Source organism: Falco naumanni, chromosome Z (genome assembly GCF_017639655.2).
Source record: "Falco naumanni isolate bFalNau1 chromosome Z, bFalNau1.pat, whole genome shotgun sequence".
In the NCBI taxonomy this organism is placed as follows: domain Eukaryota; kingdom Metazoa; phylum Chordata; class Aves; order Falconiformes; family Falconidae; genus Falco; species Falco naumanni.
This window is the reverse complement of record NC_054080.1, coordinates 8,186-33,908: the sequence shown is the minus strand read 5'-3', so window position 1 is coordinate 33,908 and position 25,723 is coordinate 8,186. Positions and strand designations below refer to the sequence as shown.

Sequence of the window (25,723 nt, the reverse complement as noted above, 5' to 3'; positions counted from 1 at the left end):
CCAAGGGAACCCCGGGCAACGGGAATCCTGCGGGCAGTCCGTCGGCAGCCGTACTGGTGGCGACAAGCCCTCGTCCTTGCAGCTGCCACATGTCGCTGGCAGCGATGGATTTTCTGCGTCTTCTCCTTGTCCTGCTGGCCGTGTGCTGTCCTGTGCACGGCACATGGGACAGCTGTGGGTAAGTGGCCCGAGGCTCTGGGAGGGAGCTTGGGCAAGCCTTGTGGGCTTCACTGGAGGGGGCCTGCTTGTCCCCCGTGGCCACCCCCCAGGTTCCTGAAAGCCATGTGGGAGGCTCAGTGCCTTGGCAGCAGCCAGGCCGCCGGCACAACTCGTCTGCGGGCTGAAGCAGAAAGCGGGGCGAGGGGAGCGGGTTTTGGCCCCACGGGTTTCCTCGGCCCTTCTGGCCATGCCTTGTGGGGAGGGAAGACGGCTGGCCTTCAGCCGCAACGGCGCAAGCCATCCAGCAGCACAGTAAGGAGTTTCTGGTTACAGAGGGAGCTGCGGGCTTCGTCCCATGGCTTTTCACTACGGCATGTCACGCGTCGTGGGTGGCACAGATGCCCTGCCAGGGGCCTGGCCCTGGATCGTCAGCATCCAGGCTCTTGTGGAAGGAGGCACGGTGCACATCTGCGGGGGCTCCCTCATCAGCCCACAGTGGGTCCTCACCGCAGCCCACTGCTTCATCGAGGTCAGGTAAGGAGGACCAGGGGTCGGGGCTAGCCCCACAACACTAGCAGGTGCCCTGAGCGCAGCGGCACGTGCTACTGCCGTCCCGTTGCCCTGCAGCACGCCCAGTGCCTGGGCACTCCGGAGCCCCGCCGAGAGGCTGCTCAGGAGAAGGCTGGGCTCGTGCCACTGCTTCCCAGCAGCCTCCCGCTCGACACTGCTTGAGCCCAAGGCACGCGAGGGCAGTCGCAGCCTCCCTAGCGCTGCTTGCCTCTCTCCCTCGTCGAGCAGAAGGCAGGGCAAGTGCCGGGCTGCTGCGGCACGTGGCTGCGCTCCCTCTGAGCCCTCTCTCCATCTGCCTTCCAGGGACATCACCGTCTTGCGCGTGGTGCTCGGTGTCACCCAGCTGACTCAGCTGGGCCCTGAGGCTCAGGTGCGCGCCGTCAGGCGGCTGCTGGTTCACCAGCACTACTGGAACGTCACGCAGCGGAATGACATTGCCTTGCTGGAGCTGGACCAGCCTGTCCAGTGCAACAGCTACGTACAGCTTGCCTGTGTGCCCGACGCCTCGCTGAGAGTCTCAGAGCTGACAGCCTGCTACGTCAGTGGCTGGGGTGCCAGGAAAGCAAGAGGTGAGTGGCCCAAACGCAGCGGCGGTGCCAGTGCAAGCTTGGCCAGCTTGGGGAAGCAGGATGCGCTTCCTGATGGCAGAGGCGAAAGCCAGAGTCAGGCTGTGGGGGCGTATGCCTCTCTCTTCCAGAGAGGGGCCCGAGCCATTGACCCAGAGCAAGGCAGAAAGGCAAGAGCGGTCCAGCGCCTGTCGGCATGCAAAGCCGAGCCCCGGGGGAGGGCTTCAGCCAGACGGGGGAGGAGAACTGGCAATGAGCTGCTGGGTGTTCATTCCTTTCTGTGCTCTTCACAGCTGGAGGATCGGCATACGCGCTGCAGGAGGCCCAGGTCCACCTCATTGATGCCAGGGTCTGTAACAGCAGCGGCTGGTACAGGGGGGCCATCCACACCCACAACATCTGTGCCGGCTATCCGCAGGGCGGCATCGACACCTGCCAGGTAGGAGCGTGCTACAAGCCAAGCCCCGGCAGCACAGGCAGCCCCGCCACAACCGCCCAAACGTGCGCCATCGCGGCCTTTTGCTGGCCACTCACACTCCCATGGCTGGGTCCCCACCGCTGAGGGCCTTACCCGCCCTTCCCCATGGGCAGGCCCTTGCCCAGGGCCTGCCCGCCTTGTCCCAGAGGCCTGGCACGCTGCCCAGAAGGCCCACCCGGTGCCCTTGGCAGCCCACAGCTCCACCATCCCAGCCGTCTGACACACCTTCACCACCACCGTGAAGAGCGGTGGGAGCGAGCCCTGCCTTACAGGCCCACCGCCCCCTGCCAGGCAAGCTTCTGCAGAGCTTGGCTGGCCACTGAATGCAGCTCTGGCAGGTGCCGTGAGAGAGAAGGAGCCAGCCACCGGGCTGACGGTGGCCACCCAACAACCCCTCCATCCTCTCTCCTGTGCTGCAGGGGGACAGCGGTGGGCCTCTCGTGTGCCAAGACAAGAGCGCCGACTACTTCTGGCTTGTTGGCGTGACCAGCTGGGGGACGGGCTGTGCGAGAGCAAGGAAGCCCGGAGTCTACACCTCCACCCAGCACTTCTACGACTGGATCCTGGTGCAGATGGGCCTGCGCCCAGCAGTAACCACTACTGCAAGGCCACAGCCAGTCTTCACCTACACCCCCGTTCAGAGGCCAAGGCCATGGCCAAGGCCAAGGCCAACAGAATCGAGCCGGTTTCCACCCTGCCCGTTTCCAGTCCAGAAGCTGCTGGACTTCTTTACCCGGCTGCAGGAGCTCCTGCAGTACCTAAGGGCGAAATAGCTTGGAGCAGCACCATGAGGAGCATCCAGGGCAGGCTGCAGCGCACGACGACCGTTTCCTGCTGGGGCAATTCCTGCTGATGAAAGGCAGCCTCAGTGACAAAGGCCTGCTCTGTCCTGCCCGCGCTGCTCACAACGGCAGAACTCAGCAGGCTGCCTTCTTGCAATAAAGTGTTTCCCTTGGCATGGCTAACCATGCGCCAGTGCACTGCAGTCTCCTGTGTGAGGCAAGGGCTTCCAGAGCCGGCACCTGCCGAAGGAGGCAGGCTGCCAAGTCGGGCACAAAGGGTCACCGCAAAGGGCTGAAGCTCTGCCTGCTCCGAGAGAAGCAGGAGGGAACAGTGGAAGGAAGGCAGGCACGTCATAGGAGGGCTCAGGGCCTTGGGGGTGGCAGTTGGAAGCAGAGAATGCCTTGGGCTGGCTCCTGCTGGCATCCCTGTGGGCTTCTGTACGAGGCGCAAGCCAGCTTGAAAGTGGCCTCTCAGGGCCAGCTGGGCTTCAGGGGAAATCCACGAGCTGGGGCCTTTGCTCATGCCACGGAGTTCCTGGGCTTCCCCAGCCTGCTCTGCTTTCACAGCTGCACCATGTTTCCAAGCCCAAGCCTACGGCTGCAGTGGCTGCAGGGAGCGCCATGAGCTTTGAGTGGGAGCAAAGAGGCTGCTGCTGCTGCTGCTCCCCGGCTGCCTCCTGGCTGTAGTATCGGCCACGCTAGAGGAGCAACCGGAGGCCTGGGGCATACCAGACACCTATGGAGGGGTGCGGCGGGGACTCGAGTGGAATGGTCGAGACTAGGGGACCGGGCCCCCAGTCCGGTGGGCTTTTCTTGAGGGCTTGAGGCTCTGCAGAGGGGTCTGGGGTGCAAGGAAGGCCTCAGAAGGGGGCCTGAGTGGACTAGAGAGAGCCTAAGGCAGCCTCCGGGTAGGCAGGGGAAAGGGTGCCCAGTGCCAGGTGGCCTCCGCAGCCACCAGGGACCTGGGCACAGGCACTGTCACGTGGGGAGGCAGGGAGCGTGGCATGGGCTTGTTGTGCTCATCATCTCCTTGCCCCTTTGCAGTGCCTTGATCTTGCAGCTAGTCCAGGCACTGCCCCCCACCAGCACCGGGACCCTTGCACAGCACTCCAGCTTAAGATCACTGGCACCGGCTGCCCAGAGAGGCCTCTGGAAACATTCCAGCACCACCTGCACAGGATGTTGTGCAACCTGCTCTAGCACAGCCTGCTTTGGCAGGGCGCTGGACTGCATAATCTCCAGAGGTTCCCTCCAACAACGACCATTGTGTGATTCTGGGACTCGCGGCACTTTGGCTGAGGAAGAAGAGGTCAGGACCCTCAGGCCACCCGACACCTGACTGCCTTCCCAGTGCCTGTCCAAGAAACCTGCCAGTCCTCACTAACGGAAGTTGGACCTGCACACGTGGGCTTGCACATGTGCATGAGCACTGCAGGGCAACAGCCTTCTCTCTCTTCCCCGTCCTCTACCGCAGGGCGAGCGCAGACGTTCTGCCAAGGGAGCACCAGTCTGCACAGGCCCCGCTGCTGTCGCTGTCATGCAGCGGCTCTTCTACCCCGGGCTCCCTCTACTGTGTCCCACACCACTGGCCTGGTGTGATGGCAGAGCCAGTGGCACTCCCCTGTTGACGCAGAAGGCTCGCGTCAACTGATACGACCAGTGTGATCCAGTTGGTGCCACTTTATTAAGGGATACACAGCAATTTATACTCTACAGATGCTATTAACAGACGCACAGCCATTTATACCCCCGGCTAAAAATACACACTCTACGCAGGCTTTGGTATGGAAAAGGTGATAGGTTAAAACGACTCGTTCACACGCTTCCACCTCCCCTAGGACTGGTCCCAGCGTGGTGTCCACACGCTGCTCCCCCCTTGTGCAGGCATCCGGTTTTTCCTCACCTTTCTGTCCAGCTCTCTTATCTCTCTGCGAGTACACAGTCTCTTTGTCTCTCTTGGCCTTGCATATGTCCTTCACAACACCTGCAGCTTGTTACAGCTGCGGCCTGCTCGGCCTGCTATTACAACAAAGTTACGTGGTCTGCATTGCTCATAATATGTCCGTTGTCTTCCAGCCACTCCACAAATCCCCCTTTTTGTTTTTGAGCGATCCAGATCCCTTTTATCAATCTGTTCATCATTCTCATAAAGCAATTCCACACGCAGCCCATTATCATTGTAAAGAGATTACAATGGCAAATAACATCGTTATCCCCTGCAGAAACAAGTCTTTTAACCCTCCGGGAATTCCTAAACCCTGTAGCCAGTCCGTTAACCCGTTCTCAACCTTTATGGCCTGTACGTTTTTTCTTAACTCTGCGAGCTGCTTATGAATGGAGTTTGAGCGATCAGTCAAGTTCATACAACACATTCCTTAGCGCTCTTCACTATAGGCTACTCTCTACTGTTCATGCTGTTTCCTTATCTTCTAGAGGTGAGATCACATTCCTCCTTTGTTTCTGTTGCATCCTAGTTTCTTCTCATACTCCCTCAAAGTTATGAACTCTTTGCTGCAGGATCTCAGCTGCACATCGCCAAAGCAAGGCCACAACTGCACATTATCCCACTGTCTCTGTTCCGTACGATTCTACAATTACCGGGGCCCCCCTCCCTCCCCCCCCCCCCCCCCCCTCCCTTTTTATTGTTTTCCATGTTCTGCAGGGCCCTTGCAAACATGATGGCAACCAAGGCAATAGCAAACAAACGATACCGCCAATTGAGTGAATGGATGCCAAAAAGGCTGACATGTTCTCAGGTTTTGATAACATGTTGCTGCAATGGGGCGCCTAAAATCCACGCAGCATGTACCATCAAAATCCTCACAGCCATGTCCTTGAGCCAACAACAAAAAGCCAATACTTGCTCTGTTTTGTATGTAATAGTGGCCAATTTGACTCACGTTCTTAACTGCCTAACAAACAAGGTGATTTAACTCTTGAATGCTTTCCCTGCTGTTACTCCGGATAAGAGAAGAACCACTGCAATATGTTCCCGTCAGTTCCATAAATCAACTACATCATTACCTGCTTCATCCAAAGCTATATTGCCTTTAAGCGCATTATGCTTATCAACATGTTCACGTGTTGATTTATGTGGGTGTCATGGTCCCATCATAGCCTCCTACTACATTAGCATCGACGTAAAGACAACTATCGACATTCAAAGTGCAAACAATATCAGCTCCTTTTGGATTAACATCATACAGAGGTAATCACTTATCCCCGATATCAAGGCTTTCAGTAAGATTCTTCATTCCCCACATACATTCACTTGTTTGCAACAATGTTGGCAAGTCAGGAAGGGCACACCAAGCCAGGATGTGCTCAGTTGCTGTGCTAAGGAGACCCACACATCAGTTGTTGGGTTGACTGGCGGCAGCAGCGCTCCCACGGTCCGGCACGCTAAGCTCAGGCCGCACACAGCGAGCAGGTATCCCATCGCGGACCTTCCTCTGTAGAAACACAAGCATCACCTCTCCCCCAGGTTAACAATCCATGTGGTCCTGACCAATGCCTGGTATGAGGGTCTTTCCCGCGTACTAAGACACCTTGGTGCTTTTGCTGCTTGTCACCAGTTGACACAAAATATCGTACAATGGGAGGCACAGCATGGACGACAGATTTTCAAAAAGTTCAAAATATAGCATGCTTTCTCGGAACGTGCCTCTGGGTCATTCCCCTCATTCCCCTTCTCTGTTTTTCAAGCAGGCGTTTAAGAGTATCATTCATGCATTCAACGATGCTTTGGCCCGCAGGGGAATGGGGAATACCAAATTGCTGGGGATCCCCCACGGGCATTGTAATGAGTTACATCTGTTGTAACACCAGCGTTGGAAAGCTTGAAGGCCTCTGCCATTAACTCCAAAACTGGGCACGGGGATACCCTTTGGACAGGCTGGACAGGCTGCAACAATGCTGCGTGCAGCAGCCTGAGAGAGACTCTTTTGGCCAAACTGTTGATACAAGAATCGCCAATTCTGATGATAAAATTGGTGGGCTAACACGACCTGCAGGTGGGCCTCAGGAACAGGCACCGACAGAGCCACAGAAACTGGAGCATCAGCTCCAGCGTTGCCATCGATTGCAGAACCGCGTAGGGAAGTGTGGCCGTAACATGCATAACGTAGAATGGAGAACGGCGTTTCCAAGTCCCTTCCCGAACTACAGTCAAAATTGCCAAAAAGCTTAGCATGGTTGATATGGCCATGGACAGCCATCTCCAACTGGGAAAGGAGGGCTGCCACACAGGCTGAATCAGTAATGAGATTAACAGGGCCTGGGAAATAAAGAAATGCCAAGGCCGCAGCCCGCAAGGCCATCTCAGTCGTCTCCAACTCAGTTGCCGTGGCTGCAAAGTTAGATCTACAGTCATTGTCCAAAGTGGATGAGGTGGATGATGGTACTGAACTTGCCCTTGAAAATTGCCAAGAGCCACTTGAAGGGCAGTAGAGTCTGACAGCGCCCATTCAGCGCCAAATTGTTGTACAGGGGCTATCACAACATGTGGAACACCTCCAGTCCACTCTAAATATCTTTGGGGGATTTTTATGATCAATTCGGTAACAAGTTCGTACCATCAAACCAGCAGATTTCATAGACTGCAAAGGCAAAGTGATCCCAGCTTCTGCCTCCAATCCTGCTTGGAACCCCTCCCTACCCTCACCCCCCCTGCCCCCCCCCCCCCCCCCCCCGCCCCCGCCCCCCGCCCCCACCACGCCCAGACACCACCACGCCCAGCACCCGGAACCAGGCACTCTGTGACATCAGTCCTACGTCCAAGGGAACCCCGTCTGTGACATCAGTCCCACGTCCAAGGGAACCCCGGGCAACGGGAATCCTGCGGGCAGTCCGTCGGCAGCCGTACTGGTGGCGACAAGCCCTCGTCCTTGCAGCTGCCACATGTCGCTGGCAGCGATGGATTTTCTGCGTCTTCTCCTTGTCCTGCTGGCCGTGTGCTGTCCTGTGCACGGCACATGGGACAGCTGTGGGTAAGTGGCCCGAGGCTCTGGGAGGGAGCTTGGGCAAGCCTTGTGGGCTTCACTGGAGGGGGCCTGCTTGTCCCCCGTGGCCACCCCCCAGGTTCCTGAAAGCCATGTGGGAGGCTCAGTGCCTTGGCAGCAGCCAGGCCGCCGGCACAACTCGTCTGCGGGCTGAAGCAGAAAGCGGGGCGAGGGGAGCGGGTTTTGGCCCCACGGGTTTCCTCGGCCCTTCTGGCCATGCCTTGTGGGGAGGGAAGACGGCTGGCCTTCAGCCGCAACGGCGCAAGCCATCCAGCAGCACAGTAAGGAGTTTCTGGTTACAGAGGGAGCTGCGGGCTTCGTCCCATGGCTTTTCACTACGGCATGTCACGCGTCGTGGGTGGCACAGATGCCCTGCCAGGGGCCTGGCCCTGGATCGTCAGCATCCAGGCTCTTGTGGAAGGAGGCACGGTGCACATCTGCGGGGGCTCCCTCATCAGCCCACAGTGGGTCCTCACCGCAGCCCACTGCTTCATCGAGGTCAGGTAAGGAGGACCAGGGGTCGGGGCTAGCCCCACAACACTAGCAGGTGCCCTGAGCGCAGCGGCACGTGCTACTGCCGTCCCGTTGCCCTGCAGCACGCCCAGTGCCTGGGCACTCCGGAGCCCCGCCGAGAGGCTGCTCAGGAGAAGGCTGGGCTCGTGCCACTGCTTCCCAGCAGCCTCCCGCTCGACACTGCTTGAGCCCAAGGCACGCGAGGGCAGTCGCAGCCTCCCTAGCGCTGCTTGCCTCTCTCCCTCGTCGAGCAGAAGGCAGGGCAAGTGCCGGGCTGCTGCGGCACGTGGCTGCGCTCCCTCTGAGCCCTCTCTCCATCTGCCTTCCAGGGACATCACCGTCTTGCGCGTGGTGCTCGGTGTCACCCAGCTGACTCAGCTGGGCCCTGAGGCTCAGGTGCGCGCCGTCAGGCGGCTGCTGGTTCACCAGCACTACTGGAACGTCACGCAGCGGAATGACATTGCCTTGCTGGAGCTGGACCAGCCTGTCCAGTGCAACAGCTACGTACAGCTTGCCTGTGTGCCCGACGCCTCGCTGAGAGTCTCAGAGCTGACAGCCTGCTACGTCAGTGGCTGGGGTGCCAGGAAAGCAAGAGGTGAGTGGCCCAAACGCAGCGGCGGTGCCAGTGCAAGCTTGGCCAGCTTGGGGAAGCAGGATGCGCTTCCTGATGGCAGAGGCGAAAGCCAGAGTCAGGCTGTGGGGGCGTATGCCTCTCTCTTCCAGAGAGGGGCCCGAGCCATTGACCCAGAGCAAGGCAGAAAGGCAAGAGCGGTCCAGCGCCTGTCGGCATGCAAAGCCGAGCCCCGGGGGAGGGCTTCAGCCAGACGGGGGAGGAGAACTGGCAATGAGCTGCTGGGTGTTCATTCCTTTCTGTGCTCTTCACAGCTGGAGGATCGGCATACGCGCTGCAGGAGGCCCAGGTCCACCTCATTGATGCCAGGGTCTGTAACAGCAGCGGCTGGTACAGGGGGGCCATCCACACCCACAACATCTGTGCCGGCTATCCGCAGGGCGGCATCGACACCTGCCAGGTAGGAGCGTGCTACAAGCCAAGCCCCGGCAGCACAGGCAGCCCCGCCACAACCGCCCAAACGTGCGCCATCGCGGCCTTTTGCTGGCCACTCACACTCCCATGGCTGGGTCCCCACCGCTGAGGGCCTTACCCGCCCTTCCCCATGGGCAGGCCCTTGCCCAGGGCCTGCCCGCCTTGTCCCAGAGGCCTGGCACGCTGCCCAGAAGGCCCACCCGGTGCCCTTGGCAGCCCACAGCTCCACCATCCCAGCCGTCTGACACACCTTCACCACCACCGTGAAGAGCGGTGGGAGCGAGCCCTGCCTTACAGGCCCACCGCCCCCTGCCAGGCAAGCTTCTGCAGAGCTTGGCTGGCCACTGAATGCAGCTCTGGCAGGTGCCGTGAGAGAGAAGGAGCCAGCCACCGGGCTGACGGTGGCCACCCAACAACCCCTCCATCCTCTCTCCTGTGCTGCAGGGGGACAGCGGTGGGCCTCTCGTGTGCCAAGACAAGAGCGCCGACTACTTCTGGCTTGTTGGCGTGACCAGCTGGGGGACGGGCTGTGCGAGAGCAAGGAAGCCCGGAGTCTACACCTCCACCCAGCACTTCTACGACTGGATCCTGGTGCAGATGGGCCTGCGCCCAGCAGTAACCACTACTGCAAGGCCACAGCCAGTCTTCACCTACACCCCCGTTCAGAGGCCAAGGCCATGGCCAAGGCCAAGGCCAACAGAATCGAGCCGGTTTCCACCCTGCCCGTTTCCAGTCCAGAAGCTGCTGGACTTCTTTACCCGGCTGCAGGAGCTCCTGCAGTACCTAAGGGCGAAATAGCTTGGAGCAGCACCATGAGGAGCATCCAGGGCAGGCTGCAGCGCACGACGACCGTTTCCTGCTGGGGCAATTCCTGCTGATGAAAGGCAGCCTCAGTGACAAAGGCCTGCTCTGTCCTGCCCGCGCTGCTCACAACGGCAGAACTCAGCAGGCTGCCTTCTTGCAATAAAGTGTTTCCCTTGGCATGGCTAACCATGCGCCAGTGCACTGCAGTCTCCTGTGTGAGGCAAGGGCTTCCAGAGCCGGCACCTGCCGAAGGAGGCAGGCTGCCAAGTCGGGCACAAAGGGTCACCGCAAAGGGCTGAAGCTCTGCCTGCTCCGAGAGAAGCAGGAGGGAACAGTGGAAGGAAGGCAGGCACGTCATAGGAGGGCTCAGGGCCTTGGGGGTGGCAGTTGGAAGCAGAGAATGCCTTGGGCTGGCTCCTGCTGGCATCCCTGTGGGCTTCTGTACGAGGCGCAAGCCAGCTTGAAAGTGGCCTCTCAGGGCCAGCTGGGCTTCAGGGGAAATCCACGAGCTGGGGCCTTTGCTCATGCCACGGAGTTCCTGGGCTTCCCCAGCCTGCTCTGCTTTCACAGCTGCACCATGTTTCCAAGCCCAAGCCTACGGCTGCAGTGGCTGCAGGGAGCGCCATGAGCTTTGAGTGGGAGCAAAGAGGCTGCTGCTGCTGCTGCTCCCCGGCTGCCTCCTGGCTGTAGTATCGGCCACGCTAGAGGAGCAACCGGAGGCCTGGGGCATACCAGACACCTATGGAGGGGTGCGGCGGGGACTCGAGTGGAATGGTCGAGACTAGGGGACCGGGCCCCCAGTCCGGTGGGCTTTTCTTGAGGGCTTGAGGCTCTGCAGAGGGGTCTGGGGTGCAAGGAAGGCCTCAGAAGGGGGCCTGAGTGGACTAGAGAGAGCCTAAGGCAGCCTCCGGGTAGGCAGGGGAAAGGGTGCCCAGTGCCAGGTGGCCTCCGCAGCCACCAGGGACCTGGGCACAGGCACTGTCACGTGGGGAGGCAGGGAGCGTGGCATGGGCTTGTTGTGCTCATCATCTCCTTGCCCCTTTGCAGTGCCTTGATCTTGCAGCTAGTCCAGGCACTGCCCCCCCACCAGCACAGGGACCCTTGCACAGCACTCCAGCTTAAGATCACTGGCACCGGCTGCCCAGAGAGGCCTCTGGAAACATTCCAGCACCACCTGCACAGGATGTTGTGCAACCTGCTCTAGCACAGCCTGCTTTGGCAGGGCGCTGGACTGCATAATCTCCAGAGGTTCCCTCCAACAACGACCATTGTGTGATTCTGGGACTCGCGGCACTTTGGCTGAGGAAGAAGAGGTCAGGACCCTCAGGCCACCCGACACCTGACTGCCTTCCCAGTGCCTGTCCAAGAAACCTGCCAGTCCTCACTAACGGAAGTTGGACCTGCACACGTGGGCTTGCACATGTGCATGAGCACTGCAGGGCAACAGCCTTCTCTCTCTCTTCCCCGTCCTCTACCGCAGGGCGAGCGCAGACGTTCTGCCAAGGGAGCACCAGTCTGCACAGGCCCCACTGCTGTCGCTGTCATGCAGCGGCTCTTCTACCCCGGGCTCCCTCTACTGTGTCCCACACCACTGGCCTGGTGTGATGGCAGAGCCAGTGGCACTCCCCTGTTGACGCAGAAGGCTCGCGTCAACTGATACGACCAGTGTGATCCAGTTGGTGCCACTTTATTAAGGGATACACAGCAATTTATACTCTACAGATGCTATTAACAGACGCACAGCCATTTATACCCCCGGCTAAAAATACACACTCTACGCAGGCTTTGGTATGGAAAAGGTGATAGGTTAAAACGACTCGTTCACACGCTTCCACCTCCCCTAGGACTGGTCCCAGCGTGGTGTCCACACGCTGCTCCCCCCTTGTGCAGGCATCCGGTTTTTCCTCACCTTTCTGTCCAGCTCTCTTATCTCTCTGCGAGTACACAGTCTCTTTGTCTCTCTTGGCCTTGCATATGTCCTTCACAACACCTGCAGCTTGTTACAGCTGCGGCCTGCTCGGCCTGCTATTACAACAAAGTTACGTGGTCTGCATTGCTCATAATATGTCCGTTGTCTTCCAGCCACTCCACAAATCCCCCTTTTTGTTTTTGAGCGATCCAGATCCCTTTTATCAATCTGTTCATCATTCTCATAAAGCAATTCCACACGCAGCCCATTATCATTGTAAAGAGATTACAATGGCAAATAACATCGTTATCCCCTGCAGAAACAAGTCTTTTAACCCTCCGGGAATTCCTAAACCCTGTAGCCAGTCCGTTAACCCGTTCTCAACCTTTATGGCCTGTACGTTTTTTCTCAACTCTGCGAGCTGCTTATGAATGGAGTTTGAGCGATCAGTCAAATTCATACAACACGTTCCTTAGCGCTCTTCACTATAGGCTACTCTCTACTGTTCATGCTGTTTCCTTATCTTCTAGAGGTGAGATCACATTCCTCCTTTGTTTCTGTTGCATCCTAGTTTCTTCTCATACTCCCTCAAAGTTATGAACTCTTTGCTGCAGGATCTCAGCTGCACATCGCCAAAGCAAGGCCACAACTGCACATTATCCCACTGTCTCTGTTCCGTACGATTCTACAATTACCGGGGCCCCACGCCCCCCCCCCCCCCCCCCCTCCCTTTTTATTGTTTTCCATGTTCTGCAGGGCCCTTGCAAACATGACGGCAACCAAGGCAATAGCAAACAAACGATACCGCCAATTGAGTGAATGGATGCCAAAAAGGCTGACATGTTCTCAGGTTTTGATAACATGTTGCTGCAATGGGGCGCCTAAAATCCACGCAGCATGTACCATCAAAATCCTCACAGCCATGTCCTTGAGCCAACAACAAAAAGCCAATACTTGCTCTGTTTTGTATGTAATAGTGGCCAATTTGACTCACGTTCTTAACTGCCTAACAAACAAGGTGATTTAACTCTTGAATGCTTTCCCTGCTGTTACTCCGGATAAGAGAAGAACCACTGCAATATGTTCCCGTCAGTTCCATAAATCAACGACATCATTACCTGCTTCATCCAAAGCTATATTGCCTTTAAGGGCATTATGCTTATCAGCATGTTCACGCGTTGATTTATGTGGGTGTCATGGTCCCATCATAGCCTCCTACTACATTAGCATCGACGTAAAGACAACTATCGACATTCAAAGTGCAAACAATATCAGCTCCTTTTGGATTAACATCATACAGAGGTAATCACTTATCCCCGATATCAAGGCTTTCAGTAAGATTCTTCATTCCCCACATACATTCACTTGTTTGCAACAATGTTGGCAAGTCAGGAAGGGCACACCAAGCCAGGATGTGCTCAGTTGCTGTGCTAAGGAGACCCACACATCAGTTGTTGGGTTGACTGGCGGCAGCAGCGCTCCCACGGTCCGGCACGCTAAGCTCAGGCCGCACACAGCGAGCAGGTATCCCATCGCGGACCTTCCTCTGTAGAAACACAAGCATCACCTCTCCCCCAGGTTAACAATCCATGTGGTCCTGACCAATGCCTGGTATGAGGGTCTTTCCCGCGTACTAAGACACCTTGGTGCTTTTGCTGCTTGTCACCAGTTGACACAAAATATCGTACAATGGGAGGCACAGCATGGACGACAGAGATTTTCAAAAAGTTCAAAATATAGCATGCTTTCTCGGAACGTGCCTCTGGGTCATTCCCCTCATTCCCCTTCTCTGTTTTTCAAGCAGGCGTTTAAGAGTATCATTCATGCATTCAACGATGGCTTGGCCCGCAGGGGAATGGGGAATACCAAATTGCTGGGGATCCCCCACGGGCATTGTAATGAGTTACATCTGTTGTAACACCAGCGTTGGAAAGCTTGAAGGCCTCTGCCATTAACTCCAAAACTGGGCACGGGGATACCCTTTGGACAGGCTGGACAGGCTGCAACAATGCTGCGTGCAGCAGCCTGAGAGAGACTCTTTTGGCCAAACTGTTGATACAAGAATCACCAATTCTGATGATAAAATTGGTGGGCTAACACGACCTGCAGGTGGGCCTCAGGAACAGGCACCGACAGAGCCACAGAAACTGGAGCATCAGCTCCAGCATTGCCATCGATTGCAGAACCGCGTAGGGAAGTGTGGCCGTAACATGCATAACGTAGAATGGAGAACGGCGTTTCCAAGTCCCTTCCCGAACTACAGTCAAAATTGCCAAAAAGCTTGGCATGGTTGATATGGCCATGGACAGCCATCTCCAACTGGGAAAGGAGGGCTGCCACACAGGCTGAATCAGTAATGAGATTAACAGGGCCTGGGAAATAAAGAAATGCCAAGGCCGCAGCCCGCAACGCCATGACTTGCGATGATCCTTCCTGATGCACAATTTGGGAAGGCCATTGCCCATTTTTTTTCCAAGCCACTGCGGCTTTTCCCACTTTTCCAGACCCATCTGTAAATACCGTATCACCTTTGATTGGTCGTCTCCAACTCAGTTGCCGTGGCTGCAAAGTTAGATCTACAGTCATTGTCCAAAGTGGATGAGGTGGATGATGGTACTGAACTTGCCCTTGAAAATTGCCAAGAGCCACTTGAAGGGCAGTAGAGTCTGACAGCGCCCATTCAGCGCCAAATTGTTGTACAGGGGCTATCACAACATGTGGAACACCTCCAGTCCACTCTAAATATCTTTGGGGGATTTTTATGATCAATTCGGTAACAAGTTCGTACCATCAAACCAGCAGATTTCATAGACTGCAAAGGCAAAGTGATCCCAGCTTCTGCCTCCAATCCTGCTTGGAACCCCTCCTATTGCCTCCCCTCCCTACCCTCACTCCCCCCGCCCCACCCCCCCTGCCCCACCCCCCCACCCCTCCCCCGACAACACCACGCCCAGCACCCGGAACCAGGCACTCTGTGACATCAGTCCCGCGTCCAAGGGAACCCCGGGCAACGGGAATCCTGCGGGCAGTCCGTCGGCAGCCGTACTGGTGGCGACAAGCCCTCGTCCTTGCAGCTGCCACATGTCGCTGGCAGCGATGGATTTTCTGCGTCTCCTCCTTGTCCTGCTGGCCGTGTGCTGTCCTGTGCACGGCACATGGGACAGCTGTGGGTAAGTGGCCCGAGGCTCTGGGAGGGAGCTTGGGCAAGCCCTGTGGGCTTCACTGGAGGGGGCCTGCTTGGCCCCCGTGGCCACCCCCCAGGTTCCTGAAAGCCATGTGGGAGGCTCAGTGCCTTGGCAGCAGCCAGGCCGCCGGCACAACTCGTCTGCGGGCTGAAGCAGAAAGCGGGGCGAGGGGAGCGGGTTTTGGCCCCACGGGTTTCCTCGGCCCTTCTGGCCATGCCTTGTGGGGAGGGAAGACGGCTGGCCTTCAGCCGCAACGGCGCAAGCCATCCAGCAGCACAGTAAGGAGTTTCTGGTTACAGAGGGAGCTGCGGGCTTCGTCCCATGGCTTTTCACTACGGCATGTCGCGCGTCGTGGGTGGCACAGATGCCCTGCCAGGGGCCTGGCCCTGGATCGTCAGCATCCAGGCTCTCGTGGAAGGAGGCACGGTGCACATCTGCGGGGGCTCCCTCATCAGCCCACAGTGGGTCCTCACCGCAGCCCACTGCTTCATCGAGGTCAGGTAAGGAGGACCAGGGGTCGGGGCTAGCCCCACAACACTAGCAGGTGCCCTGAGCGCAGCGGCACGTGCTACTGCCGTCCCGTTGCCCTGCAGCACGCCCAGTGCCTGGGCACTCCGGAGCCCCGCCGAGAGGCTGCTCAGGAGAAGGCTGGGCTCGTGCCACTGCTTCCCAGCAGCCTCCCGCTCGACACTGCTTGAGCCCAAGGCACGCGAGGGCAGTCGCAGCCTCCCTAGCGCTGCTTGCCTCTCTCCCTCGTCGAGCAGAAGGCAGGGCAAGTGCCGGGCTGCTGCGGCACGTGGCTGCGCTCCCTCTGAGCCCTCTCTCCATCTGCCTTCCAGGGACATCACCGTCTTGCGCGTGGTGCTCGGTGTCACCCAGCTGACTCAGCTGGGCCCTGAGGCTCAGGTGCGCGCCGTCAGGCGGCTGCTGGTTCACCAGCACTACTGGAACGTCACGCAGCGGAATGACATTGCCTTGCTGGAGCTGGACCAGCCTGTCCAGTGCAACAGCTACGTACAGCTTGCCTGTGTGCCCGACGCCTCGCTGAGAGTCTCAGAGCTGACAGCCTGCTACGTCAGTGGCTGGGGTGCCAGGAAAGCAAGAGGTGAGTGGCCCAAACGCAGCGGCGGTGCCAGTGCAAGCTTGGCCAGCTTGGGGAAGCAGGATGCGCTTCCTGATGGCAGAGGCGAAAGCCAGAGTCAGGCTGTGGGGGCGTATGCCTCTCTCTTCCAGAGAGGGGCCCGAGCCATTGACCCAGAGCAAGGCAGAAAGGCAAGAGCGGTCCAGCGCCTGTCGGCATGCAAAGCCGAGCCCCGGGGGAGGGCTTCAGCCAGACGGGGGAGGAGAACTGGCAATGAGCTGCTGGGTGTTCATTCCTTTCTGTGCTCTTCACAGCTGGAGGATCGGCATACGCGCTGCAGGAGGCCCAGGTCCACCTCATTGATGCCAGGGTCTGTAACAGCAGCGGCTGGTACAGGGGGGCCATCCACACCCACAACATCTGTGCCGGCTATCCGCAGGGCGGCATCGACACCTGCCAGGTAGGAGCGTGCTACAAGCCAAGCCCCGGCAGCACAGGCAGCCCCGCCACAACCGCCCAAACGTGCGCCATCGCGGCCTTTTGCTGGCCACTCACACTCCCATGGCTGGGTCCCCACCGCTGAGGGCCTTACCCGCCCTTCCCCATGGGCAGGCCCTTGCCCAGGGCCTGCCCGCCTTGTCCCAGAGGCCTGGCACGCTGCCCAGAAGGCCCACCCGGTGCCCTTGGCAGCCCACAGCTCCACCATCCCAGCCGTCTGACACACCTTCACCACCACCGTGAAGAGCGGTGGGAGCGAGCCCTGCCTTACAGGCCCACCGCCCCCTGCCAGGCAAGCTTCTGCAGAGCTTGGCTGGCCACTGAATGCAGCTCTGGCAGGTGCCGTGAGAGAGAAGGAGCCAGCCACCGGGCTGACGGTGGCCACCCAACAACCCCTCCATCCTCTCTCCTGTGCTGCAGGGGGACAGCGGTGGGCCTCTCGTGTGCCAAGACAAGAGCGCCGACTACTTCTGGCTTGTTGGCGTGACCAGCTGGGGGACGGGCTGTGCGAGAGCAAGGAAGCCCGGAGTCTACACCTCCACCCAGCACTTCTACGACTGGATCCTGGTGCAGATGGGCCTGCGCCCAGCAGTAACCACTACTGCAAGGCCACAGCCAGTCTTCACCTACACCCCCGTTCAGAGGCCAAGGCCATGGCCAAGGCCAAGGCCAACAGAATCGAGCCGGTTTCCACCCTGCCCGTTTCCAGTCCAGAAGCTGCTGGACTTCTTTACCCGGCTGCAGGAGCTCCTGCAGTACCTAAGGGCAAAATAGCTTGGAGCAGCACCATGAGGAGCATCCAGGGCAGGCTGCAGCGCACGACGACCGTTTCCTGCTGGGGCAATTCCTGCTGATGAAAGGCAGCCTCAGTGACAAAGGCCTGCTCTGTCCTGCCCGCGCTGCTCACAACGGCAGAACTCAGCAGGCTGCCTTCTTGCAATAAAGTGTTTCCCTTGGCATGGCTAACCATGCGCCAGTGCACTGCAGTCTCCTGTGTGAGGCAAGGGCTTCCAGAGCCGGCACCTGCCGAAGGAGGCAGGCTGCCAAGTCGGGCACAAAGGGTCACCGCAAAGGGCTGAAGCTCTGCCTGCTCCGAGAGAAGCAGGAGGGAACAGTGGAAGGAGGGCAGGCACGTCATAGGAGGGCTCAGGGCCTTGGGGGTGGCAGTTGGAAGCAGAGAATGCCTTGGGCTGGCTCCTGCTGGCATCCCTGTGGGCTTCTGTACGAGGCGCAAGCCAGCTTGAAAGTGGCCTCTCAGGGCCAGCTGGGCTTCAGGGGAAATCCATGAGCTGGGGCCTTTGCTCATGCCACGGAGTTCCTGGGCTTCCCCAGCCTGCTCTGCTTTCACAGCTGCACCATGTTTCCAAGCCCAAGCCTACGGCTGCAGTGGCTGCAGGGAGCGCCATGAGCTTTGAGTGGGAGCAAAGAGGCTGCTGCTGCTGCTGCTCCCCGGCTGCCTCCTGGCTGTAGTATCGGCCACGCTAGAGGAGCAACCGGAGGCCTGGGGCATACCAGACACCTATGGAGGGGTGCGGCGGGGACTCGAGTGGAATGGTCGAGACTAGGGGACCGGGCCCCCAGTCCGGTGGGCTTTTCTTGAGGGCTTGAGGCTCTGCAGAGGGGTCTGGGGTGCAAGGAAGGCCTCAGAAGGGGGCCTGAGTGGACTAGAGAGAGCCTAAGGCAGCCTCCGGGTAGGCAGGGGAAAGGGTGCCCAGTGCCAGGTGGCCTCCGCAGCCACCAGGGACCTGGGCACAGGCACTGTCACGTGGGGAGGCAGGGAGCGTGGCATGGGCTTGTTGTGCTCATCATCTCCTTGCCCCTTTGCAGTGCCTTGATCTTGCAGCTAGTCCAGGCACTGCCCCCCACCAGCACAGGGACCCTTGCACAGCACTCCAGCTTAAGATCACTGGCACCGGCTGCCCAGAGAGGCCTCTGGAAACATTCCAGCACCACCTGCACAGGATGTTGTGCAACCTGCTCTAGCACAGCCTGCTTTGGCAGGGCGCTGGACTGCATAATCTCCAGAGGTTCCCTCCAACAACGACCATTGTGTGATTCTGGGACTCGCGGCACTTTGGCTGAGGAAGAAGAGGTCAGGACCCTCAGGCCACCCGACACCTGACTGCCTTCCCAGTGCCTGTCCAAGAAACCTGCCAGTCCTCACTAACGGAAGTTGGACCTGCACACGTGGGCTTGCACATGTGCATGAGCACTGCAGGGCAACAGCCTTCTCTCTCTTCCCCGTCCTCTACCGCAGGGCGAGCGCAGACGTTCTGCCAAGGGAGCACCAGTCTGCACAGGCCCCGCTGCTGTCGCTGTCATGCAGCGGCTCTTCTACCCCGGGCTCCCTCTACTGTGTCCCACACCACTGGCCTGGTGTGATGGCAGAGCCAGTGGCACTCCCCTGTTGACGCAGAAGGCTCGCACACAACTGATACGACCAGTGTGATCCAGTTGGTGCCACTTTATTAAGGGATACACAGCAATTTATACTCTACAGATGCTATTAACAGACGCACAGCCATTTATACCCCCGGCTAAAAATACACACTCTACGCAGGCTTTGGTATGGAAAAGGTGATAGGTTAAAACGACTCGTTCACACGCTTCCACCTCCCCTAGGACTGGTCCCAGCGTGGTGCCCACACGCTGCTCCCCCCTTGTGCAGGCATCCGGTTTTTCCTCACCTTTCTGTCCAGCTCTCTTATCTCTCTGCGAGTACACAGTCTCTTTGTCTCTCTTGGCCTTGCATATGTCCTTCACAACACCTGCAGCTTGTTACAGCTGCGGCCTGCTCGGCCTGCTATTACAACAAAGTTACGTGGTCTGCATTGCTCATAATATGTCCGTTGTCTTCCAGCCACTCCACAAATCCCCCTTTTTGTTTTTGAGCGATCCAGATCCCTTTTATCAATCTGTTCATCATTCTCATAAAGCAATTCCACACGCAGCCCATTATCATTGTAAAGAGATTACAATGGCAAATAACATCGTTATCCCCTGCAGAAACAAGTCTTTTAACCCTCCGGGAATTCCTAAACCCTGTAGCCAGTCCGTTAACCCGTTCTCAACCTTTATGGCCTGTACGTTTTTTCTCAACTCTGCGAGCTGCTTATGAATGGAGTTTGAGCGATCAGTCAAGTTCATACAACACATTCCTTAGCGCTCTTCACTATAGGCTACTCTCTACTGTTCATGCTGTTTCCTTATCTTCTAGAGGTGAGATCACATTCCTCCTTTGTTTCTGTTGCATCCTAGTTTCTTCTCATACTCCCTCAAAGTTATGAACTCTTTGCTGCAGGATCTCAGCTGCACATCGCCAAAGCAAGGCCACAACTGCACATTATCCCACTGTCTCTGTTCCGTACGATTCTACAATTACCGGGGCCCCCCCCCCCCCCCCCCCCCCCCCCTCCCTTTTTATTGTTTTCCATGTTCTGCAGGGCCCTTGCAAACATGACGGCAACCAAGGCAATAGCAAACAAACGATACCGCCAATTGAGTGAATGGATGCCAAAAAGGCTGACATGTTCTCAGGTTTTGATAACATGTTGCTGCAATGGGGCGCCTAAAATCCACGCAGCATGTACCATCAAAATCCTCACAGCCATGTCCTTGAGCCAACAACAAAAAGCCAATACTTGCTCTGTTTTGTATGTAATAGTGGCCAATTTGACTCACGTTCTTAACTGCCTAACAAACAAGGTGATTTAACTCTTGAATGCTTTCCCTGCTGTTACTCCGGATAAGAGAAGAACCACTGCAATATGTTCCCGTCAGTTCCATAAATCAACTACATCATTACCTGCTTCATCCAAAGCTATATTGCCTTTAAGCGCATTATGCTTATCAACATGTTCACGTGTTGATTTATGTGGGTGTCATGGTCCCATCATAGCCTCCTACTACATTAGCATCGACGTAAAGACAACTATCGACATTCAAAGTGCAAACAATATCAGCTCCTTTTGGATTAACATCATACAGAGGTAATCACTTATCCCCGATATCAAGGCTTTCAGTAAGATTCTTCATTCCCCACATACATTCACTTGTTTGCAACAATGTTGGCAAGTCAGGAAGGGCACACCAAGCCAGGATGTGCTCAGTTGCTGTGCTAAGGAGACCCACACATCAGTTGTTGGGTTGACTGGCGGCAGCAGCGCTCCCACGGTCCGGCACGCTAAGCTCAGGCCGCACACAGCGAGCAGGTATCCCATCGCGGACCTTCCTCTGTAGAAACACAAGCATCACCTCTCCCCCAGGTTAACAATCCATGTGGTCCTGACCAATGCCTGGTATGAGGGTCTTTCCCGCGTACTAAGACACCTTGGTGCTTTTGCTGCTTGTCACCAGTTGACACAAAATATCGTACAATGGGAGGCACAGCATGGGCGACAGATTTTCAAAAAGTTCAAAATATAGCATGCTTTCTCGGAACGTGCCTCTGGGTCATTCCCCTCATTCCCCTTCTCTGTTTTTCAAGCAGGCGTTTAAGAGTATCATTCATGCATTCAACGATGGCTTGACCCGCAGGGGAATGGGGAATACCAAATTGCTGGGGATCCCCCACGGGCATTGTAATGAGTTACATCTGTTGTAACACCAGCGTTGGAAAGCTTGAAGGCCTCTGCCATTAACTCCAAAACTGGGCACGGGGATACCCTTTGGACAGGCTGGACAGGCTGCAACAATGCTGCGTGCAGCAGCCTGAGAGAGACTCTTTTGGCCAAACTGTTGATACAAGAATCACCAATTCTGATGATAAAATTGGTGGGCTAACACGACCTGCAGGTGGGCCTCAGGAACAGGCACCGACAGAGCCACAGAAACTGGAGCATCAGCTCCAGCGTTGCCATCGATTGCAGAACCGCGTAGGGAAGTGTGGCCGTAACATGCATAACGTAGAATGGAGAACGGCGTTTCCAAGTCCCTTCCCGAACTACAGTCAAAATTGCCAAAAAGCTTGGCATGGTTGATATGGCCATGGACAGCCATCTCCAACTGGGAAAGGAGGGCTGCCACACAGGCTGAATCAGTAATGAGATTAACAGGGCCTGGGAAATAAAGAAATGCCAAGGCCGCAGCCCGCAACGCCATGACTTGCGATGATCCTTCCTGATGCACAATTTGGGAAGGCCATTGCCCATTTTTTTTCCAAGCCACTGCGGCTTTTCCCACTTTTCCAGACCCATCTGTAAATACCGTATCACCTTTGATTGGTCGTCTCCAACTCAGTTGCCGTGGCTGCAAAGTTAGATCTACAGTCATTGTCCAAAGTGGATGAGGTGGATGATGGTACTGAACTTGCCCTTGAAAATTGCCAAGAGCCACTTGAAGGGCAGTAGAGTCTGACAGCGCCCATTCAGCGCCAAATTGTTGTACAGGGGCTATCACAACATGTGGAACACCTCCAGTCCACTCTAAATATCTTTGGGGGATTTTTATGATCAATTCGGTAACAAGTTCGTACCATCAAACCAGCAGATTTCATAGACTGCAAAGGCAAAGTGATCCCAGCTTCTGCCTCCAATCCTGCTTGGAACCCCTCCTATTGCCTCCCCTCCCTACCCTCACCCCCCCGACCCACCCCCCCTGCCCCACCCCCCCACCCCTCCCCCGACAACACCACGCCCAGCACCCGGAACCAGGCACTCTGTGACATCAGTCCCGCGTCCAAGGGAACCCCGGGCAACGGGAATCCTGCGGGCAGTCCGTCGGCAGCCGTACTGGTGGCGACAAGCCCTCGTCCTTGCAGCTGCCACATGTCGCTGGCAGCGATGGATTTTCTGCGTCTCCTCCTTGTCCTGCTGGCCGTGTGCTGTCCTGTGCACGGCACATGGGACAGCTGTGGGTAAGTGGCCCGAGGCTCTGGGAGGGAGCTTGGGCAAGCCTTGTGGGCTTCACTGGAGGGGGCCTGCTTGTCCCCCGTGGCCACCCCCCAGGTTCCTGAAAGCCATGTGGGAGGCTCAGTGCCTTGGCAGCAGCCAGGCCGCCGGCACAACTCGTCTGCGGGCTGAAGCAGAAAGCGGGGCGAGGGGAGCGGGTTTTGGCCCCACGGGTTTCCTCGGCCCTTCTGGCCATGCCTTGTGGGGAGGGAAGACGGCTGGCCTTCAGCCGCAACGGCGCAAGCCATCCAGCAGCACAGTAAGGAGTTTCTGGTTACAGAGGGAGCTGCGGGCTTCGTCCCATGGCTTTTCACTACGGCATGTCACGCGTCGTGGGTGGCACAGATGCCCTGCCAGGGGCCTGGCCCTGGATCGTCAGCATCCAGGCTCTCGTGGAAGGAGGCACGGTGCACATCTGCGGGGGCTCCCTCATCAGCCCACAGTGGGTCCTCACCGCAGCCCACTGCTTCATCGAGGTCAGGTAAGGAGGACCAGGGGTCGGGGCTAGCCCCACAACACTAGCAGGTGCCCTGAGCGCAGCGGCACGTGCTACTGCCGTCCCGTTGCCCTGCAGCACGCCCAGTGCCTGGGCACTCCGGAGCCCCGCCGAGAGGCTGCTCAGGAGAAGGCTGGGCTCGTGCCACTGCTTCCCAGCAGCCTCCCGCTCGACACTGCTTGAGCCCAAGGCACGCGAGGGCAGTCGCAGCCTCCCTAGCGCTGCTTGCCTCTCTCCCTCGTCGAGCAGAAGGCAGGGCAAGTGCCGGGCTGCTGCGGCACGTGGCTGCGCTCCCTCTGAGCCCTCTCTCCATCTGCCTTCCAGGGACATCACCGTCTTGCGCGTGGTGCTCGGTGTCACCCAGCTGACTCAGCTGGGCCCTGAGGCTCAGGTGCGCGCCGTCAGGCGGCTGCTGGTTCACCAGCACTACTGGAACGTCACGCAGCGGAATGACATTGCCTTGCTGGAGCTGGACCAGCCTGTCCAGTGCAACAGCTACGTACAGCTTGCCTGTGTGCCCGACGCCTCGCTGAGAGTCTCAGAGCTGACAGCCTGCTACGTCAGTGGCTGGGGTGCCAGGAAAGCAAGAGGTGAGTGGCCCAAACGCAGCGGCGGTGCCAGTGCAAGCTTGGCCAGCTTGGGGAAGCAGGATGCGCTTCCTGATGGCAGAGGCGAAAGCCAGAGTCAGGCTGTGGGGGCGTATGCCTCTCTCTTCCAGAGAGGGGCCCGAGCCATTGACCCAGAGCAAGGCAGAAAGGCAAGAGCGGTCCAGCGCCTGTCGGCATGCAAAGCCGAGCCCCGGGGGAGGGCTTCAGCCAGACGGGGGAGGAGAACTGGCAATGAGCTGCTGGGTGTTCATTCCTTTCTGTGCTCTTCACAGCTGGAGGATCGGCATACGCGCTGCAGGAGGCCCAGGTCCACCTCATTGATGCCAGGGTCTGTAACAGCAGCGGCTGGTACAGGGGGGCCATCCACACCCACAACATCTGTGCCGGCTATCCGCAGGGCGGCATCGACACCTGCCAGGTAGGAGCGTGCTACAAGCCAAGCCCCGGCAGCACAGGCAGCCCCGCCACAACCGCCCAAACGTGCGCCATCGCGGCCTTTTGCTGGCCACTCACACTCCCATGGCTGGGTCCCCACCGCTGAGGGCCTTACCCGCCCTTCCCCATGGGCAGGCCCTTGCCCAGGGCCTGCCCGCCTTGTCCCAGAGGCCTGGCACGCTGCCCAGAAGGCCCACCCGGTGCCCTTGGCAGCCCACAGCTCCACCATCCCAGCCGTCTGACACACCTTCACCACCACCGTGAAGAGCGGTGGGAGCGAGCCCTGCCTTACAGGCCCACCGCCCCCTGCCAGGCAAGCTTCTGCAGAGCTTGGCTGGCCACTGAATGCAGCTCTGGCAGGTGCCGTGAGAGAGAAGGAGCCAGCCACCGGGCTGACGGTGGCCACCCAACAACCCCTCCATCCTCTCTCCTGTGCTGCAGGGGGACAGCGGTGGGCCTCTCGTGTGCCAAGACAAGAGCGCCGACTACTTCTGGCTTGTTGGCGTGACCAGCTGGGGGACGGGCTGTGCGAGAGCAAGGAAGCCCGGAGTCTACACCTCCACCCAGCACTTCTACGACTGGATCCTGGTGCAGATGGGCCTGCGCCCAGCAGTAACCACTACTGCAAGGCCACAGCCAGTCTTCACCTACACCCCCGTTCAGAGGCCAAGGCCATGGCCAAGGCCAAGGCCAACAGAATCGAGCCGGTTTCCACCCTGCCCGTTTCCAGTCCAGAAGCTGCTGGACTTCTTTACCCGGCTGCAGGAGCTCCTGCAGTACCTAAGGGCAAAATAGCTTGGAGCAGCACCATGAGGAGCATCCAGGGCAGGCTGCAGCGCACGACGACCGTTTCCTGCTGGGGCAATTCCTGCTGATGAAAGGCAGCCTCAGTGACAAAGGCCTGCTCTGTCCTGCCCGCGCTGCTCACAACGGCAGAACTCAGCAGGCTGCCTTCTTGCAATAAAGTGTTTCCCTTGGCATGGCTAACCATGCGCCAGTGCACTGCAGTCTCCTGTGTGAGGCAAGGGCTTCCAGAGCCGGCACCTGCCGAAGGAGGCAGGCTGCCAAGTCGGGCACAAAGGGTCACCGCAAAGGGCTGAAGCTCTGCCTGCTCCGAGAGAAGCAGGAGGGAACAGTGGAAGGAGGGCAGGCACGTCATAGGAGGGCTCAGGGCCTTGGGGGTGGCAGTTGGAAGCAGAGAATGCCTTGGGCTGGCTCCTGCTGGCATCCCTGTGGGCTTCTGTACGAGGCGCAAGCCAGCTTGAAAGTGGCCTCTCAGGGCCAGCTGGGCTTCAGGGGAAATCCATGAGCTGGGGCCTTTGCTCATGCCACGGAGTTCCTGGGCTTCCCCAGCCTGCTCTGCTTTCACAGCTGCACCATGTTTCCAAGCCCAAGCCTACGGCTGCAGTGGCTGCAGGGAGCGCCATGAGCTTTGAGTGGGAGCAAAGAGGCTGCTGCTGCTGCTGCTCCCCGGCTGCCTCCTGGCTGTAGTATCGGCCACGCTAGAGGAGCAACCGGAGGCCTGGGGCATACCAGACACCTATGGAGGGGTGCGGCGGGGACTCGAGTGGAATGGTCGAGACTAGGAGACCGGGCCCCCAGTCCGGTGGGCTTTTCTTGAGGGCTTGAGGCTCTGCAGAGGGGTCTGGGGTGCAAGGAAGGCCTCAGAAGGGGGCCTGAGTGGACTAGAGAGAGCCTAAGGCAGC

At 58.2% G+C, this 25,723-nt stretch overlaps 4 protein-coding genes across 4 annotated transcripts; all 4 read left to right on the top strand.

Annotated features, from left to right (window-relative positions):
* The first annotated feature begins 89 nt into the window (after positions 1–89).
* Positions 90–2,751, top strand: LOC121081193 (acrosin-like). Its single transcript, XM_040580022.1, has 5 exons — positions 90–178; positions 493–693; positions 1,033–1,298; positions 1,589–1,734; positions 2,193–2,751. The coding sequence occupies exons 1-5, from the start codon at positions 90–92 to the stop codon at positions 2,544–2,546; spliced, it is 1,056 nt and encodes a 351-aa protein (XP_040435956.1). The 3' UTR covers positions 2,547–2,751.
* A 4,703-nt stretch (positions 2,752–7,454) lies between these two features.
* On the top strand, positions 7,455–10,116 carry LOC121081191 (acrosin-like). Its single transcript, XM_040580020.1, has 5 exons — positions 7,455–7,543; positions 7,858–8,058; positions 8,398–8,663; positions 8,954–9,099; positions 9,558–10,116. Exons 1-5 carry the CDS (start codon positions 7,455–7,457, stop codon positions 9,909–9,911), a joined length of 1,056 nt encoding a protein of 351 aa, XP_040435954.1. The 3' UTR covers positions 9,912–10,116.
* A 4,664-nt stretch (positions 10,117–14,780) lies between these two features.
* Positions 14,781–17,569, top strand: LOC121081208 (acrosin-like). The gene is made up of 5 exons (XM_040580057.1): positions 14,781–14,996; positions 15,311–15,511; positions 15,851–16,116; positions 16,407–16,552; positions 17,011–17,569. Exons 1-5 carry the CDS (start codon positions 14,908–14,910, stop codon positions 17,362–17,364), a joined length of 1,056 nt encoding a protein of 351 aa, XP_040435991.1. The 5' UTR covers positions 14,781–14,907; the 3' UTR covers positions 17,365–17,569.
* A 4,786-nt stretch (positions 17,570–22,355) lies between these two features.
* Positions 22,356–25,017, top strand: LOC121081190 (acrosin-like). The gene is made up of 5 exons (XM_040580019.1): positions 22,356–22,444; positions 22,759–22,959; positions 23,299–23,564; positions 23,855–24,000; positions 24,459–25,017. The coding sequence occupies exons 1-5, from the start codon at positions 22,356–22,358 to the stop codon at positions 24,810–24,812; spliced, it is 1,056 nt and encodes a 351-aa protein (XP_040435953.1). The 3' UTR covers positions 24,813–25,017.
* Positions 25,018–25,723: the final 706 nt, after the last annotated feature.